This window comes from Melanerpes formicivorus, unplaced genomic scaffold (assembly GCF_026170545.1).
Source record: "Melanerpes formicivorus ecotype bairdi unplaced genomic scaffold, bMelFor1.0.p_v2 SCAF_6, whole genome shotgun sequence".
Classification (NCBI taxonomy): Eukaryota; Metazoa; Chordata; class Aves; order Piciformes; family Picidae; genus Melanerpes; species Melanerpes formicivorus.
The window spans coordinates 13,094,310-13,112,674 of NW_027142358.1; the positions used below are offsets into that span (position 1 = coordinate 13,094,310).

An 18,365-nucleotide genomic window follows, 5' to 3' on the forward strand; every position below is an offset into this window, starting at 1 on the left:
GCGTTGCGAAACTCCACTCTCCCCGGGGCGGCGCCTCCACCGCTGGACGCGGAGAGGGGCGGAGGCTGCGGCCCAGCGCTCCCGGGCACTCTCACCCAGGCTCGCGGAGGCGGATGAAGAGCTGCGAGCGCCCCGCCGCGACGCACTCCCGCCCCCGGGCCGGGCGGGCGTCAGGACGAAATTAGCGGGTGGCGGAGAAGAGGGGCGGTGCGGCGGCCCAGTCCGGCCCCCAGCGGCCCCTCAGAGGGTGAGGGCTGGCGGCCACCATGGAGAGCTCCACGGGGCCGCCCCGGCCCTCTCCCTCCCCGTCCTCCACTGCTGGCGGGGCAAGGGCCCGGGGGCAGCGGCGCAGCTGGGGCAGCAGCACGGCTAGGGCAGCCATTTTGTCAGAAGGCGAAGCCTGAGGCCGGTGGAGGGGCTGCCTTCCCCAGGCAAGGTTGAAGGGGGTCCTCCGTCCTTCCAGGACACCACTTAAGAACGAAGAGCAGCATCTGGGCCCGCAGGGTGCTGTCTCCTGCCTACCACACCGTTGCCAAAGACCCCACACTAACACCCAGAGATGAGGCCCGAAGATGCAGGGCCAAACTAGGACAAAAGATGTAAGAGTAGGGAAAAGAAGGTCCACAAAGGAAAACCTAGGCATGGTTTACTGCAAGCTCCCACCCCCAGGTAATTTGGCCAAACATTTCTGCTCCACCCTTGGAGCTAAACAACAGTGGACAACAGAGGCAGCCAGAAGTGTTGAATGGCCCTGCCCCTGGCATCCTAGTCAGCTCTAGCAAACATCTAAATATACAGATATACTGTATTTGATTAGATAAAGCTGCATTTAAAGAGTTGCTGCTCTACCTCTCAGCTAATGATACAGCTCCTGTGCATTATCTGTACTGCGCTGTGCAAACTATTTCACATAGTACATGGGGAATTTAAGAAAGAAAAGACATGAGAAGCAATAGCTCCCAGCAAAGTTTTTTCTTGTGCCATTCAGGTCCAAAGGAAAAGGATGACACCTGAAGTGAGTACCTACCATCTTAAGTATTAAAATTGATGGGTATCACATAGCCAAGCTAGTCCAAGCAAGAAACACTGAATAAACACTGTAAAGACATTCAAGGAAGGAACTGAAAAATTAACAGAATCACATTTCCAGGGAATCAGAATTAAAAATCCATGAGTCATTTAATAATGCCACTTGTAAAACTCCAAAGCCTTAGAAAAACAGAATTTTATTAATTCCACATCCAAGAGTAAAATGTGTGCACGTACACAAAAAGAGGTGGGATACATTAGAGTATCATGGAAGAAATCCTGGATTACTAGTTTTTAATGTAATTGCTATGCTTTCCAGTAGCAGGAATTACTACTTGGTACCACATGTTCTGCAAATGTCTGTCCTTGTACAACCAATTTAAAGGGCTTGTTTCTAAAATAGAACAAAAGCTCATTTGCTTCAATAGCATGCACGTGTATCCATTCAGAATATGCAGTGAGAGCATGGGATAGGAAGAGGCAGCAAGTAGATGTTGCTTCTGTTGACTTAGTATTAGCTTAATGGAGATCTGCAGGAATAAGGAGCTGGGAGAATGAATTCAATTTCTTATTTAGAATTGAGAGACTTGCTAATAAATGCAGTTTGAATGTCTGACAGGATGAAATATCAGAGAGATTCTCCTGTTATACATAAACTAATTTGGTCATACATTTCCAAACACACAGTGAGCTCGAGACCTTGCTGAATGTTGTCAAGAATCACCTCTTTGCCTCACCTGAATTGCAGTTGCAGATGTCTCCTACTTCTTTCAATTGCTCAATTCTCTCATGAATCTGCAGCCGACATACATCTTTTCTACTGGGCTATGAAGTAAAAGGGGCTGACACAGTCGTAACTCTGGTTGAAGAAGGGCATAGCATACTTTTATTTTGTTATGATGCTGTGCCAGGAGCCATTGGCATCTGTACAGCAAATCTAGTGCCCTGCATGCAGAAACACTTCCGAGTCATATCCAGATGTCCTGAAGAAAAGGCTCATACAGATGAAATCTTACTAGGGTCGGTCCACCCCGGCAGCCCAATACATTAGGTTGATGTGATAAATGGTGTTGTGTCTCCCTACAAACCACACCTCCTTAAAACATTAAAAATAACAAATTGAAAGAAGTTAGCTAGTAGAGTTACCTTGGGGTTTTATTGTCAGTTTTCTAACATATTCCATCTTGCCTCATTAAAGTACAGAGCATGTGCCTTTCTCATTAGGAAAATACCAAAACCTTCTTTAGGGATCGAGAGAACTCTAGAACCACACCCTTGGGTGTCTCATTGAAGCTTTTTCATGTCACTGTCTCTAAATCTGCTACAGACTTTGAAAGGTGCAGTCACATTGCCACAACTCACCTCACAATGAAAGCAAAGCTGGTTAATTGAGTACACCTTGTGTTCAGGGAATCAAACCGTTTCTACTAGCACCACAAGAACTGTTATGATTGTAAGAACTTAGGAACAATATTACAAACAGAAACATGGCCTTGCAGGTAGAAGTCAGTGTGCCTTTATAATCCTGACAATTTCCCACAAATGCCTGACAAAGTATTTCTAAGAAGCAGAATCACATTCCTATTCAGCTTTGCCACCAAGTGGCCATTCCATTCCACACATTTTAATACCCAATTAAAAACGAGACAAAACCAAACAAACCCCAAACCCCACCAAACAACAATAAGAAGCCACTTGAATCCTATTCTGACTGGGTATTCAAACCATTTAGCTAAATGCTAGCACTGGACTGCTTCCTGAACAACTGCTTTTGTATTGGAGAAACAATTCAGCAAGAGAAAGCACATGGAATAATCAATACAATCCATCTTATTCGGTGCAACGGGGAATGGAGCCACTTGGGATGCAGATGATCCCTGTCTTCCATCTCAAAGCAGCACAGACCGAAGCTGCATGCAAAAGACATTGAAACAAAAAGTGTTACGTTAAAACCTACACTTCTCTGACACCTTCCCCAAGTACTGCAAGATACAATAACTGCATCTCACTAATTGTCACCTCAGACAACAATTCCTATTTACTGAAATTCAGAAGTTAAGACATAAAAATGACTGTGAAATTCTGTAACTGTCTCATGCAGGAGGTCAAATGATCAGAACCGTCCCTTCTGACTCTCACAGCGACATATCTTTAAAACTGGCACAATGCAATGTCCCAGAATCATCTAATTACCCAAAAAGAACTTCTTGAAAACTCTATGAAAGAAACTGAATCACAGGAGAGAGAGATATATTCCAGATCCCAAGAGGAAGATGCATAGAGCAAATCTTGCCAAGATAAACCAGGTCTGAGAGGAGAAGACGTGCTACAAGCAGAAGAGTAAGATGAGGAAGACAAAACTTTTAAGAGGTTGTTCCATTTCGTAGAATTTTACTAGTGAAAGCTTGAAACTGTCCTTTCTGCATTGCCAGAAATAGTAATGCAGTTGGTATAAACTGTAAGACTGCCTCAGAACAAGCCACATTTTAAATAAACTTTGACATATTGCTAAACTGAATTTTAATATAAATATATGAAATCTTTAAGAGGACATGAGATTTCTCTGCCATCCCAAGCCAGTATTTTTTAAGGCAAACCTGTTTATGTGTAACACAAGGGCATTGTTCAGAAAGGTTGAAAGCTTAGTCTTCAGCCATTTTCTCTAGCATCATGAAATAATTTCCACTGCAATAATCTAGCTGCTGATGTCATCCAGTACAGAGAAGCTGTACTGACTTAAAAAAACCCAACCAAACAAAACCACAAAACCAAATTATCAGGTATTTTGGGGCATACATTATAAATTACTTTAAAGTCTATCTTGTTGCACTCCCTTCCTGCACACATTCCCTTCATTTCCCAATGAGCTCTAGGCAGAGTCTGTGGAAGTACAAGGCCACAGTTATTGCTTGCATCATATCACAAGAGTAAAAACCACCTAAGGCATCCCAGCCTGTGCCACTTAGCTGAACTCTAGAATTCTAGGTGATATTTTCCATACCAAAACCTACCAGATACATCTCAAATTTAGATCTCACACCTTTGGAGTGATGGTACCTCAAACTCTTCCTTAGGTTCCTCAAAATATCTCTCACTTGCTCTGCTTAAAGCATTTCTTTCCCCGCCCTTATTATCTAGTTCAAACTTTTCCTTCCTTAGCCTTAAGCGATTGCTCTTTCTCCTACCATCTGAGACCAAGCAATTCCCTCTCTTCATTTATCTTACTACCTTGATGATATTAATAGACTATGATCCAGTCACCTCTACTCTAAAAATTGAGTTCACTGCTTTCTGCTGACCTCCTTTGTGTTCTCCCTAGTTTTCTCAGAGCCTCCACAAGCAAGAGAGTTAACTGACAAGTATTCAAGACAAGAAGGTCTACATATAGGACCTTATTTAAAAACACCAATCTTACTGCTCTGTAACAGAGAATTTATTTTCTGGTCTGTACTATTCAGCTCTTCATAGGAGTTACATCCTTGAGTTCAACTCTGTAGTATACTGTAAAAAAAAAAAAAAAAATAAAAACCCCCCATCAGCTGAGACTCCCACACACACTCATACTTTGCTCTGTCTATTCAGGTAAGTAAGGTGTCAAACACTAGGCTGTTATATCTGATATATTAAATAGCTTCTTTTAAGCCCCTAAGGGCACTAAACCAAAACCAGTCTACAGTGCTGATACGGTTCTTGAACATCAACCAATTTTATTTTTTTTCACTGACCTGGAGAAACTAATTAAATTATGAAAGTGAATTATGAATTAACAATTATGAATTGTTTCATCCCATTAGAAACAATACATAGGTCACAAACAATCATTATTCATTCTTAAATGTTTTTAATAATCCATTTCTAAAAACTTGTAGCTGACTTAGTGGTAGTATAATATAAAATGATCAAATTGAAATTAACATCTTTAAAAACAAACAAATATTTGTCTAAACCTTTACAGAAAAGCTGAAGTTCAGTACACTGGATTTGGACTACAGGAATTTAAAAGCACATTATTTTCAAGCAACGAAATCTGCAGCACCATAGCATTTTTAAGTTACGACGGTAGGTTATACAATTGTATTTTTTATACATATCCCTGTATATTTAAATATCTCTCACAACCCACCCCTTGTTGAGACATTCATCAGTTAAATTAGCCTTATGTGCAGCACTGCAGCCAAGTGATTCAAGGTTAGTAAATCAAGATTTGTAAATCAAAGCAAGTTATTCGTGTTCAGCTACCATTTACTCTTGGCATAGATATTACATGACATACTTATTCTTTAATATGTTCCAAGCTACTTCAGACAATCTTGAATAGTTTGATTTTTGTTGTAATTACAGTTCTCTGCTTAGCATTCTCTCAGCAGTCACATAACAATTAACTGGTATACATTTGGAGCAAAAAAAAAAAAAAAAGGAATTATAGATAACCCTAGACTGCCATCAAAATCACTTTGTCTGAGTACTAAAAATATTAAACTAACATGTAACAATATGGACATTATTCTGAGATTTACTACTGAAGGGCAGCTTTATTGCACTTGTTTCATGCATTCATGTCTATAATTATTTTGATTAGTGATATATGCAGACATAAAACTTCTCAGATCTATGACTCCCTGGTAAATCATGTGGGATTGGGTCACCCAAACTCAAGAGAGCCCTTCTTCAACAAACCTAAAGTTAATTTACAAATACATGCCTGTCTTCTTATTCATGAATATAGTCAGTGCTTACTCAGCTCAAGAATGAATACTAAATCAATCCTATGGATACCAATAAGCAAGTTTAGGTTTCTTCAGCTGAACTTGCCCATTTGCATCTGCTTCAATAAATATGCTAGCAAACACATTCAGTCTTCTAAAGTGACTGCATACCTGGTCTTAGTTTCTATTCTTCATTAATCCCACAATCTTAAAAATATTTCCAAGGTAACTTCTGTTTGTTTTAAAGGATAAAAATATTCTTCAGTGAACTATAAGAATGATGCAGACAGAAAATAATTTCAGTGGTGGTGCAAGAGGATTAAAAAAATATCTATTTAAAAACACCCCAAAAAACAAACCACTTGTCTGAAACATTAAAGGTAACTCCATCTGTGATAGTCAGAAATGGTGGAAGAACTAGCATAAAAGGAGTGTTACAGGTGTCTACCTAGGCTTTAAAAAGTTCTGGACTATATATGCATAAAATGCTAGAGGCAGCAAGCACAGGTGGATAAAAATCTTATACTTTTTGCCACCTGTAGTGATATTCAGGAGACAGCACAGTGATAGGAGACTACAGAATGCATTTAACTCCTAAGTTATTTGTAAAACCCAAGACCGTTTTTTTGTCTTTACCACAGCTAGGTCAAACACTAATTTAATCTGTGTTGTTTGTCCAGTGCCTAGTCATACAGCCAGCAGCAGTATGTGTGTGTTTCTGCAGTTTCATTTACTATGGCATGAACATTTTTAAAGACTCATATGAAGAACGTTACCTATACTCTACATCAGTATAATCTTCCCTTCACAACGGCTTCAGAGGCAGCCTAGTGCTAAGGACCCTCTCTACACAGTTCTCTATCCATTAAAAGAAAAAAGTTCAGGCAGACCAGTTGTTGCATATTCTTTGGAAAGATTGTCACGTTTGAAGAGATGTAAAGCACACGTTTTCTTTCAGTTTGTCATCTTCTCCTATCTCTCTATTCCTTACTACTCCAATCCACCCTCTCGCTCCAGTCTTTTGCTCCTCTTCTCCCCATATTCCTATCCTGGCCCTCTCCCCAAATGACACGAGATGCAAAATCTGCACGGCTGCCAGTTATGTGGAATCCTGCCCATACTGTATACCTCTTATCCCAAACACCATGGGTCAGCTAATTTCAGCAATGTTAGCAATCATGGAAAACATCAGTAAGAGAGTTCCTTCTCCCCAAATTCCCCACATTTTAATGTGGGTGCAGCAGCCTTTGTTTAGCAAAGACCAGGCACTTACCTTGCTCTTTTGTAGCTCATTTCTCTAAAGCAGAGTACACTTTAGTTAACTCATTAGTGCTGTACATTCCAGCAATGGCTCTGTTTGAACACATCTTCTGCTCTGCAGACCCAAGCTCCATAAAGAGTGTGCACAAACTCTGCTGTCTTCAAGAGAAGGAACTGCACCATCTCCATATACAGGATTACATTTACACAAATTTTCTGCTGCTAGAGCACCAAGTTACTCTTCATTATTAATAATGAAGAATATCTTGCTGGGTATAAACACATTATGGGCACAATAACAGATTATGCAAATAAATGGAACAAGAATTAACTGTTTTGGAGAACTGAAATTATTTTTTAAAGTAAATTTGACTGTGTGTTGGTTCATTTCACCCATTCCCATCCATTAACCTACCAGTGACACATTTTAGGAATAAAGCCCTAGTCATGTGAATTCAAAGGGTGCAAACTTTATAAAATCTACGAACAAAATAGAATGGTTTGGGTTGGAAGGGACCTCCAAAGGTCCTCTAGTCCCACTCCCCTGCAGTGAGCAGGGACATCCTCCACTAGATCAGGTTGCTCAGAGCCTTGTCAAACCTCAGGGGTGACCTTAGTACTCTCTACAACTACCTGAAGGGAGGTTGTAGACAGGCAGATGATGGTCTCTTCTCCCAGGCAGCCAGTACCAGAACAAGAGGACACAGTCTCAGGCTGCACCAGGGGAGGTTTAAGTTGGATGTTAGGAAGAAGTTCTATACAGAGAGAGTGATTGCCCATTGGAATGGGCTGCCTGGGGAGGTGGTGGAGTCACCATCATTAGAGTTGTTCAGGAGGATTACATGGGTTGGATTGGTTGATGGGTTGGACACAATGATCTTGAAGGTCTCTTCCAACCCGGTTTATTCTATTCTATTCTGACCTTGAATATCTCCAGGCACCAACTACCTCCATGGGCAACCTGTCCCAGTATTCCCCCACCCTTATGATAAAGAACTTGTTCCTTACACCCATTCTAAATCTACTCCTAATTTCAAACCACTGCCACTGGCCACATGTAACACAGCTTCAGGAAAAAGAACCCTTTAGTCCAAGCTCTGCCGCTCTGCTGAACTGCCACAGGGATGGTTCAGCTCTGGAAGCTGACATTGGATGATGGTGTCTGGGATCTGAAGACTGTTCCAAAATATCTGCTGAATTCCTTGTGGAAGCTCCTCCCTAAACTTTCATAAAGCAACAGTGACTCTAGTGAGCTATTAAAGCAGAACAGAATTAGAATAGAATAGACCAGGTTAGAAAAGACCTTCAAGATCATCAAGTCCAACTGATCACCCAACACTACTAATCAACTAAACCATGGCACCAAGAGCCTCATCCAGTCTCCTCTTAAACACCTACAGTGATGGCAACTCCACCACCTCCCTGGGCAGCACATTCCTATGGCCAATCACTCTGTGAAGAACGTCTTCCCAACATCCAGCCTAAACCTCCCCTGGTGCAGCTTGAGACTGTGTCCTCTTGTTCTGCTGTTGGTTGCCTGGGAGAACAGACCAATCCCCACCTGGCTACAGCCACCCTTCAGGTAGTTGTAGAGAGCAATAAGGTCTCCGCTGAGCCTCCTCTTTGCCAGGCTAAACAACCTCAGCTCCCTCAGCCTCTCCTCAGAAGGCTTGTGCTCCAAACCCCTCACCAGCTTTGTTGCCCTTCTCTGGATGTGTTCCAGCAACTCCACATCTTTCCTAAACTGAGGGGCCCAGAACTGGACACAGTACTCAAGATGTAGCCTAACTAGTACCAAGTACAGGGGCACAATGACTTCCCTGATCTTGCTGGCCATACCATTCCTGATAGAGGCCAGGATGCCATTGGCTGCCTAGGCCACCTGGGCACACTGCTGTCTCATGTTCAGTCAGCTGTCAATCAGCACTCCCAGGTCCCTTTCTGTTTGGCTGCTCTCCAGCCACTCTGACCCCAGCCTGTAGCTCTGCATGGGGTTGTTGTGGCCAAAGTGAGGCACCTGGCACTTGGACTTGTTGAATACCATCCTGTTGGACTCTGCCCATCTGTCCAGCCTGTCAAGGTCCCTCTGGAGAGCCCTTCTACCCTCTAACAGATCCACACCTGCCCCCAGCTTGGTGTCATCTGCAAATTTACTGAAGATGGACTCAATCCTCTCGTCCAGATCATCAATAAAGATATTGAACAGGATGGGGCCCAACACTGATCCCTGGGTGACACCACTAGTGACTGGCTGCCGGCTGGATGTGGCACCATTCACCACCACTGTCTGGGCTCGGCCCTAAGTAATATAAATGGGGGTTTCTAAATAATCAATAAATAGCACTAAAGAGACTAATGACTTAGCAGCTAGTCAAAGAATTACAAAGTATTCACTTACCAACCATATTAAGAGTTGCAGGCATAAGCTTCACTTTTTCTCCCACATTAAATATATTGCTGAATCTACTTTAGTTTGTTTCTATTCTACTATGCAAACACACTGCTTGGTATGGAGATATTTCAGAAGTTACACCCTAACTTTTACTTTCCAGGCCTTTGGCTTAGTTAATTTCACAGTAACTAATTGGAATGGAATGAAGCTGGAGGCGGGGAGATTCAGGCTGGATTTGAGGAGGAAGTTCTTCACCATGAGAGTGGTGAAGCCCTGGAATGGGTTGTCCAGGGAGGTGGTTGGGGCGCCATCCCTGGAGGTGTTTAAGACCAGGCTGGATGAGGCTCTGGCCAGCCTGATCTAGTGTGAGGTGTCCCTGCCCATGGCAGGGGGGTTGGAACTAGATGATCCTCGTGGTCCCTTCCAACCCTGACTGATACTATGATAATTGACATACACAGAACATTCAGAAATGTTTTGAAACCTGGTAGTTAGCATTAAAATGATGGTGGAAAAAAAGCACCCATTCCCTTGACAAGAAAAGGTAGATACCACTGATGACTAAAACATGTTGCATCATTTCAGGATTATTCTGCAGTGGCAGTGTACATACTTCAACTCTTCCTGGTGACGAGGATGAAAAGGCGTAAAGGATAAATCTACACACGCACATTGTCTTTATTTGCAAACGCTTCATACTTCATGTTCATCCTTGAAGAGATGACTTCGTACTTTATTTTGGCAGATAACTTTTTTAGATAATTGACTTCAAGACTACACAAGCATCACTCTGCAACTTCAATTTCTTTAGACCCGTAGTCACACAAAGTATCAAATACTTATCCATGTCCTCATTTGCATCTTGGAGCTACTTTAACTTTCTCCAGCTGCTGAAGGTAAACAAAAGCTCAAAACCAACAGGCTACTTCTACTCAAATTCCCTTTACTCCAATGGTATTTTTCTACTAATGAGAGAGAACTGCAACGGGAAATTGTATGTCCAATTATCCATCTCTGCATAGCAGTCACTTTCTCAAATTGTAACTTCCATGTCTAGAAACTTAGCAGTTGACTACGGTGTGTCTGTGTGCAGTCAGAGAAACTAACAATTCTGTATCTCTTGGGAAACCTTAATCAAATCTCCGCTTCAAGTAAAATACTACTCCCTTGGACTGTTTTCAGAAAATTAGTACTGTTGAAAGTTTCATGCTATTAAACTGGAAAAACCATTATATAGAGCAAAAAATTTAAAACTGCTAGAGGTCTTTTTGGAATGGAAAGGTGGGAGAAGAGAGTTTTCTTCTGGTAACCCATGTTAGTGGAAGAAGTACAAAGTAGCGTGCAACATAATCCCAAACGTAAAACACAACTTAGCGTGATGTAATCACATGAGATAGTTACAATAACAGCTATGATAGCAATTACTTAATAATAAACTGAGAAATTACATTTATTAACATGAACAAGACTCAGACTGAACAGCAAAACCTGATGAAATAACATCAAGCACTGAGGTGCAAAACATGAAATGAAAATGAAGACCCTCACCTAAAGCAAGAGTGGATTACCAAGAAGTACTGTGCACTAGAGGGCAGTGCAGACCTTTCACTGGTTGGCTTGGCTAGAACCACCGCTACAGCCGTAGGCCCACTCTCAGTATTAAGCATGCAACAGAACCCTCTACATTTTTTAAACAACTCATAACCACCATACTTGAACATATATGCAAGAGTGCAACTCTCAGTAAAACAACAATTCTCACTATACCAATCATTTCTGATGACTTTTTTGGTAAAAGAGCCCTATATGCATGCACTATCATCTTACACAGACTCTAATTTTTCCTCCAAGGAAGAAGCCTCAAAATACTTCACAGGACATAGTTAATTAGTGCACACTATGAGGGGAAAGTTAGGCACAGTAGTGATGCAGCACATCAAATCTAGGGTCAAAGTTAGATGTGTCCTCCAATGTAACTAAATATTACATAAACTTTGTTAATGAACCAGAATAAACAAGTTACTAATTTTTGTTAGCGTGCAAGGAAATAAATCAGCAGTTTCAGGCCAACTGATGAGTAAAGCCAAACAGCAAAGAAAGCTCATACACAGACAGTAAATGTAACTATTTTCATAGATTTATTTGAAAAATACTTACAAAAGCAAGTACGTTTGACACTAAAATAGTTAAAACTTACTTTGTGTTTACATTGGTGTAATTAAGTGTGCGGCATTAACAGTCTTTTCTGTTTGAAGCATTGTTAGTTTGCTTTAAGGAAGTGGGGAAAATTCTGGTTTATTGATAAACAATGTCTCCCTGCCACTTCCTTAGCAGCAACTATAGCTGTGATCTCTGCCTGAGATCTCAGCACACTAAAAACTGGGTTTGCTTTACTAACTGCCAGCCTGCCAAGTGCAGATTTACTGGAACCTGGAAGGTGGGCAAGTCTTTTTCCCCTAGGAATGAACAGCAGAGTAGAAGGAAAGGAAAACAAAAGGACTGGGTTTTTTATGTGAAGAATTTACCAAAGCTACATTTAGTGAAAAAGAGTCCTTAAAAATGTCCTTCTGTTAGTGGCCGTCTTTCTTCAGAACATGCACATACTTGTGAACTTACCCGTAAACCAATGCCCCTGAAGCTTACCATCCCTATAGCATTTTTTCGCTAGGACAGGCCAAGACTAGAATAGCCAGACAGCAGTTCAGTAGTGTCAGAAATGAAATACAGTGCAATTAGTGTCCACATACTGTATAGCTACATATTAAGACAAAACTGGCACTGATACCGATGGAAAGAGTTTTCTGTCTCCATGTAATCCATGCTCTAGCAACAGCTATAGTCTGTTCACAGAATGGTTTATTAGGACACATGGAGTGGCCAGGATCTCACCAGCCATTATTTTGCATGGTGCCACTAGCTGCTGCTGCTCGAGCCAGCATATTTCTGTGTGCCTCTGAAGTAGAAGAAAAAGTCCCATCCATCACATGCACTGGCAGTGTTCGCCTTCTGCCAGGCTGAGGGGTGAAACTGTTCTGTCGCCAGTCATCTTCCGGGGGCATATCAACTCTCCTTGGACCCGGAGCCTTAGCGCAAGACGGGGGAACAGGACAACCTTGAGAGGCACCGGGATCCCAAGAAGGCTCATGTGGTATTCTTAAAGTGTTGTAGTCTGTGCTGGCTGGTAGCCTGCAGCCAGTGGTAGAAGACTCATGCAGCTGATGTGAAAGCTGATGGAGGAAGCCTTCCTGTGAACTCTTGCCAGCATGTTTACCCCAGAGCATCATTTGTTTATCTGGTAATGTGGCTGTTTGCCTGGCAGGGCAACTTGTGTTCAGCCAATGGTCAAAGACATTTGATGTTGCACCTCCTAAACGTGGATTAACAAGAAGCTTTTGCCCATGTGAGATGGTGCCTTTGGGTGCACAAGGGAGACTCCCATAGCTCAGTGCCACACCTGGGTAGTCTTCACCTTGGAAAGCTTCACCCCTGTCAGGCATAACCAAAAGTTTCTGGATGATGTTCTTCTGATCTCCTGAGGGGGAGAAAAAAAAAGGTTGCTTAGTTATACTTTTTTTTTCATCCCCTCAGAACTTCCAGCTGTGGACAAAAGGTGACAGAATTCAAACTGAAAGCACTAGTAAAATCCAATTGCTGGTTGACATACAATTCTGAATAAAAGCTAGCTGTAGCCTTTTTGCTATTCATTCTCTTCACTGCATTTTCTCCTTACCCTACCACAGCTGCTGTCACAGACTTCGGATTTCTTGAATTCTTCTTGTGTTATTAAGAAGAAGCCAACAAAATATTTCAAGGCTGGTAGATCAAACTGGGTTTGAGGGCTGTCACAAGGAAAAATCATTCTCATGCAGAAATTAGTTATTTGTATTGGCACAATTACATGTGTGATTTGCTGGAATGAGTGGCTTGTCATATATGACAACAAGGTGGTGAGTCTTACTGCAGCTTCTACTCTAGAGAAGTTACCTCACAAAACCAAAATAATGATGTTTCCATAAAGATTATTCCCTTTTGTTATGTCAACTTAGCACAGAATCACAGAACAACTCAAAAGGGCAGAACAGAACTAAAAGAACATGATTCATCCTCCCAGATTTCTGGAGGAATTAGATGAGATGGTGAAGCATCCTGATGGAAGACAAGATCTGAGGATTTGTATTTCAGCATTTTTTCTGATCACAAAGGAGGATGAAAAGTCCTGTGATTACCTGACAGTTTATGTGCCTTGCCCACCATGCTAGGCATCAGTACATCAGGGGATACGTGCTGCACCTGGTTTGGGTTGTGCTGGGGATCAAAGGGAAACACAGGAGGATCATGGGGGAAAGGAAGGGAAGTGGAGCTGGAAGAACGGTGGCTGGTGTCCACTGGCATTTTCCTCGTATTTGGTGCTTCCTTTTATAAAATGAGAAAGGAGAAGAAAAGAACATAAAATGATGAGTAAACACAGAGTTGGGTTGAATCAGGCAAAGATGCTGCTGATCCAAGGAAAGGGATGACTCACTAGAACAAAAACATGCATTTGTATGTGAAAGTGAAATACAAATCAATATAGCATTAATCCAGTAAGGCTCTTACTGCAGTGGTGGGATACTAAGGAGAGAATTTGACTGGAAATACACCAAGGAGAAAAAGCCAAAACAAACATAAATCACTTATGGAAGTTTGGTTCACAAACTGAATCCACAGAATGATGGCAAGTCAGTCAGCATTGGACCTGCCATGCTGCACAAGCCATGACAAAAGAGGACACTGTTGATCCTACCTTCCTATTTTTCAGCAGGCTTTAGTGCTTTACTGAAAGCTCCAATTCCAGACTATGAAGAGGTTTACCCATTTCAGCTGAAGTATTTATCAATGCTGTACTATTATTTCCCTCTGTTAGGAGGTACTCATCCTAAAGCAGGGATGGCTGAATGACACAGTAACAAACCATCTTGAGCCCAGTGACTAACTTTAAGAGGACTGACAGCCGTCCATCCTTCTGTTGAGGGGATAACAGCTTTCAGCAGAGCAGGGGGGTCTTTTTAATTCCTTCTGTAAGCACTTCCAGGTATGCATTAATGCCTTCAGCCAAAGCACAATGAGGAGCAAACACTCAGAAGTTGACATAATCTTAGCTTATGGCAATAATAAAATGTATCAGACCAGCCAAGTCTAAATAACTGATTTTGCAACTGAGACTCTTCTACACTTATAATGAACTTGGTTTCAAATAAAACTTGAGCACAGTTCACAAAAAATTCAATCTGAGCCAAAACTTCACATTATACCTGGCTGTTGCTAAACACCAGCTATAATCTGTTAGCTGTTTTCTTCACTAGCAGCTTTAACTTGCATCTAAAACTACTTAACAAGGATAACAGAAAAAGAAATTAAAATAACAACAAGAAGCCCCCAAACAAAAAAAGCCACACACACAAAACACCCATCTGCCTGTATCTAGTTACTTCCTTTATGTAACTGTCTGGGTGTTACGTACCGAGTCTTGAAATGTCTCCCCCTTACGCTTACTTTTAGTCTCTAAAAATGCTACTTGCTGAATACATTCAACAAGACAGCAGAACCTTTCACGTGGTTAGAGGTGTCTTTGTAAAACTGTAAGTGTATTAGAAGCTTTCTGAAAATACTGTAACTGAAACATGTTTATACTGATGTCTCTGTACACTGACAAGTTATACTAGCTCACATTTGCCAACCACAGCAGATACTATTCTGCAATGACTCCTATGGAAGATGGCTTTGTTACTTACATAAACACTCATTTTCTTCCACAAAGAGAACAAATTCACAAAGACAAGCTTTTATTTTGGCTTGCTGTCCTGTTTGTTAACTACTGAAGGCAGACAGAAAACAGCAACCCTAGGATATAGATGATGGCTCTTTGGGAAGCCTTACACCATTGTACTTACAAAACTGTGAGAAGAGACCAAAGTCTCTTCTCTGTTTGAGATGACTGTCCCACTGAGACTGCGAGCAATACGACGGAAATTTTCTGCACTGTACATTTCCTCCTCTTCTGGTTCTCTGCTACGTTCTCTGGTGTATGTGACCTGCAGACAATAGCACATATTTCAGAAAAGACTCTCCACAACATCAGTTTTGAATAGCTGTTATAGTTTTATATTGTTTTCTTCCCTAAGAGGCTATACTTCAAGAAAACTCCAAGACCTTCCCTTTTTTTGAAACCCTTTGTTCAGGTGCTCCCTTAAAAACTTAAAGCAAGTGTGTCTGTTTGGTCTGGTGATTAAAAATATTATTCCTTATAATCTTTCTTTATTACACTGACTGGTTTGTCTAAGGGCGATTAATTCTTTATAGATATCTAAAGACAGGACAAAAAGTCATTACTGAAATTAATCTACCCAAAAAACTGACTGCTGCTACAGGCATCACTGCCCCTGTAAAGATCATGGCTGCAATTGACAGCTATTATAATAAAGTTCTCTCCTCATAGTTTTCTCATAACAAAACCAAAACAGCTACGATCATTTGATTGGTGCTGAGAGCCCGTTAATCATATGGTAGCAAGGGAAGCTTTTATTCTTTCTTTCCTCTGTCTATATATGAAAGGCCACTTAAGCTCTCTTTAATGAATACGGAAGTACTACACATACAGGCACCGGTATGTAACTGCCAGTTACTTAAACAGTTTGTCCCCAGGAAAGAGAGCAGCAGCATCTTCTCCCACTCTGAGGTGACCAATTACTCACTGTAGCAAATGCCAAATTATCTCCCATTTCTAAATTATGTAGTGACACAGCAGAAAAAATGTCTGTAGCCTACAAGCACTAAATCAAGAAGCAGTTGTTCAAAGAGACCGGATCTTAAAAAGTTTTGAGGGATATGCTCAATGATTGCACTCAAAGAGGGATGGTCAATGGCTCGGTGCCTAAGTGGAGACCAGTGACAGATGATGGCACTCAGGGGTTGGTACTAGGACTGGTGGTGTTTAACATCTTTATTGGCAACATGGGCAGTGGGATCCAGTGCACCCTCAGCAAGTTTGCTGATGACACCAAGGCTGTGTGGTGCAGTTGACACATCAGAGGGAAGAAATGCCATCCAGAAGAATCTTGACAGGTGGGCAACTGCCAACATCATAAAGTTCATCAAAGCCAAATGCAAGGTACAGCACCTGGGGTTGGGGCAACCTCAACCACAAATACAGACTGGGTGGAGAACAGATAGAAAACAGCCCTGAGAAGGACTTGAGGGTGATGGTTGATCAGAAGCTCAACATGGGCCAGCAATGTGTGTTTTCAGCCCAGAAAGCCAACTGTATCCTTGGCTGCATGAAAAGATGTGTGTCCAGCAGGTCAAAGGAGGTAGGTGACTTTCCCCCTCTGCTGGGGTACTGTGTCCAGCTCTGGAGCCCCCAAAACAAGAACGAGATGGAATTGTTAGAGTGGGTCCAGAGGAGGGCCATGAAGATCATCAAAGAGATAGAGCACTTCTCCCATGAAGACAGACTGATAGACCTGAGGTTCTGTCTGGAAAAGAAAAGGCTCTGGGGAGACCCTGAATTTGAAGGGGGACTTGGGGAGACCTGCATTTGAAGGGGGCCTACATGATAGCTGGAGAGAGACTTTTTACAAAGGTATGTAGCAACAGGATGAGGGGCAATGGCTTCAAACTGTAGGAAGCTAGATTTAGATTAGACATTAGGAGAAAATTCTTCAACACAATGGTGATGAGGTACCAGAACAGGCTGCCCACAGAAGTTATGGAAGCTCCAACTCTGCAAGTGTTCGAAGCCACACTGGATGGGGCCTTGAGCAACCTCAAGTTGTAGCAGGAGTCCCTGGCCCATGGCAGAGGGACTGGAACTAGACCTTTAAGGTCCCTTCCAACCCAAATTATTCTATGATTCTCTGTTCTTCAAAGTCAGAATGTTGGTAATTTCTCTGCATGCAATGACCCCGGTATACTTTTCATAATATATTCCACTTCTCCCCCTGTAAATTCTTTCACTTGCACCTGCCAAGCCCTTCCCCCTCTAGCACATCTTAGGTAAGAACATCACCTTGGAGACAGAAGAGACAGTGGATCCACACAGACTCCGCTCGATCTCTGCTGTTGGGGTTTTCGAGAGACCCATGCCAGCTGCAGCATGCAGCTTCTTCACATTCAGGTTTGCAGAGACTGAGAAGGACAATGCTGTGGTTAAATTCAATGCTTCATTACACATGAGAGCACATTACTGACTATCTTAGGTCTGACTCCAGCAACAACAGTCTATACACAGAGAATGAGAAGTCATGAGTGATTCTTTGAATATTAATACGTAAGCTAACTCTCAACACTTCAAAGACACACCTGCTTCATTTGTCCTTTTGCACGCTTCTGGGGAACAATTAATTGAAGTATTAAAGAGTTAAATGATTTAACTGCACACCAGCAATTGATACAGAGGTGAAACAGTTTAGGAGGCCTAAGGAAACAAAATCAGCTACCAGAAACAAGTTACCTAAAGTTACTTGGGATAAACAAGCCTCATTAGCTTTAAGCTCCCCACAAGTTCATCTTCTTGTTCCTGCCTAATGCCACAGTTTGCCAGTCATTTGCTGTCATGGTTCAACAGTATTATTCTTAGTTAGGATTGCTACATTTACTTCAGTATGATCCCCACCTATCAGTTATAATCCTAAACTTTCTAATGGAATAGACAGGCAGATCACTGGCCTATGAGAAAAGGTCACAAGGAATCTCTTTATAAAGGAAGAAAGGTGACACGCTTGTAGTAAGACATTTTCTGCATTGAGGTAGCATCTGCAGAATCAGGTCTTTGCTTTCATCTGTGTTGTAAGGCTCCAGTGATGAAATTGAGGCATTTTCACCATCATTTTAAATGCAAAGGTCTGACAAAACCAGTTGATATTGGGCAGAAAGTTTAAACATTTGCAAATGAGTAGATAATCCAAGTGCAAAGTGAGGAAGAGCTGTCCTAGACTCACTCA

General features: G+C 41.8%; 1 protein-coding gene across 6 annotated transcripts in view; it reads right to left on the reverse strand.

Moving 5' to 3' along the window:
• Positions 1 to 11,506: 11,506 nt before the first annotated feature.
• The window catches only part of USP54 (ubiquitin specific peptidase 54), a 94,715-nt gene continuing 87,856 nt past the window's right edge, over positions 11,507 to 18,365 (reverse strand). For 5 of the 6 annotated variants that reach the window (XM_068139812.1, XM_068139808.1, XM_068139811.1 and 2 more), the window contains 4 exons: positions 17,432 to 17,550; positions 15,318 to 15,458; positions 13,614 to 13,800; positions 11,507 to 12,919 (listed from right to left, as the gene is read on the reverse strand). In XM_068139812.1, coding sequence (XP_067995913.1) covers positions 12,273 to 12,919; positions 13,614 to 13,800; positions 15,318 to 15,458; positions 17,432 to 17,550 — 1,094 coding nt within the window. In that variant the 3' untranslated portion in view covers positions 11,507 to 12,272. The remainder of the gene's footprint in view (positions 12,920 to 13,613; positions 13,801 to 15,317; positions 15,459 to 17,431; positions 17,551 to 18,365) is intronic. The other variant, XM_068139813.1, reaches the window with a different exon arrangement.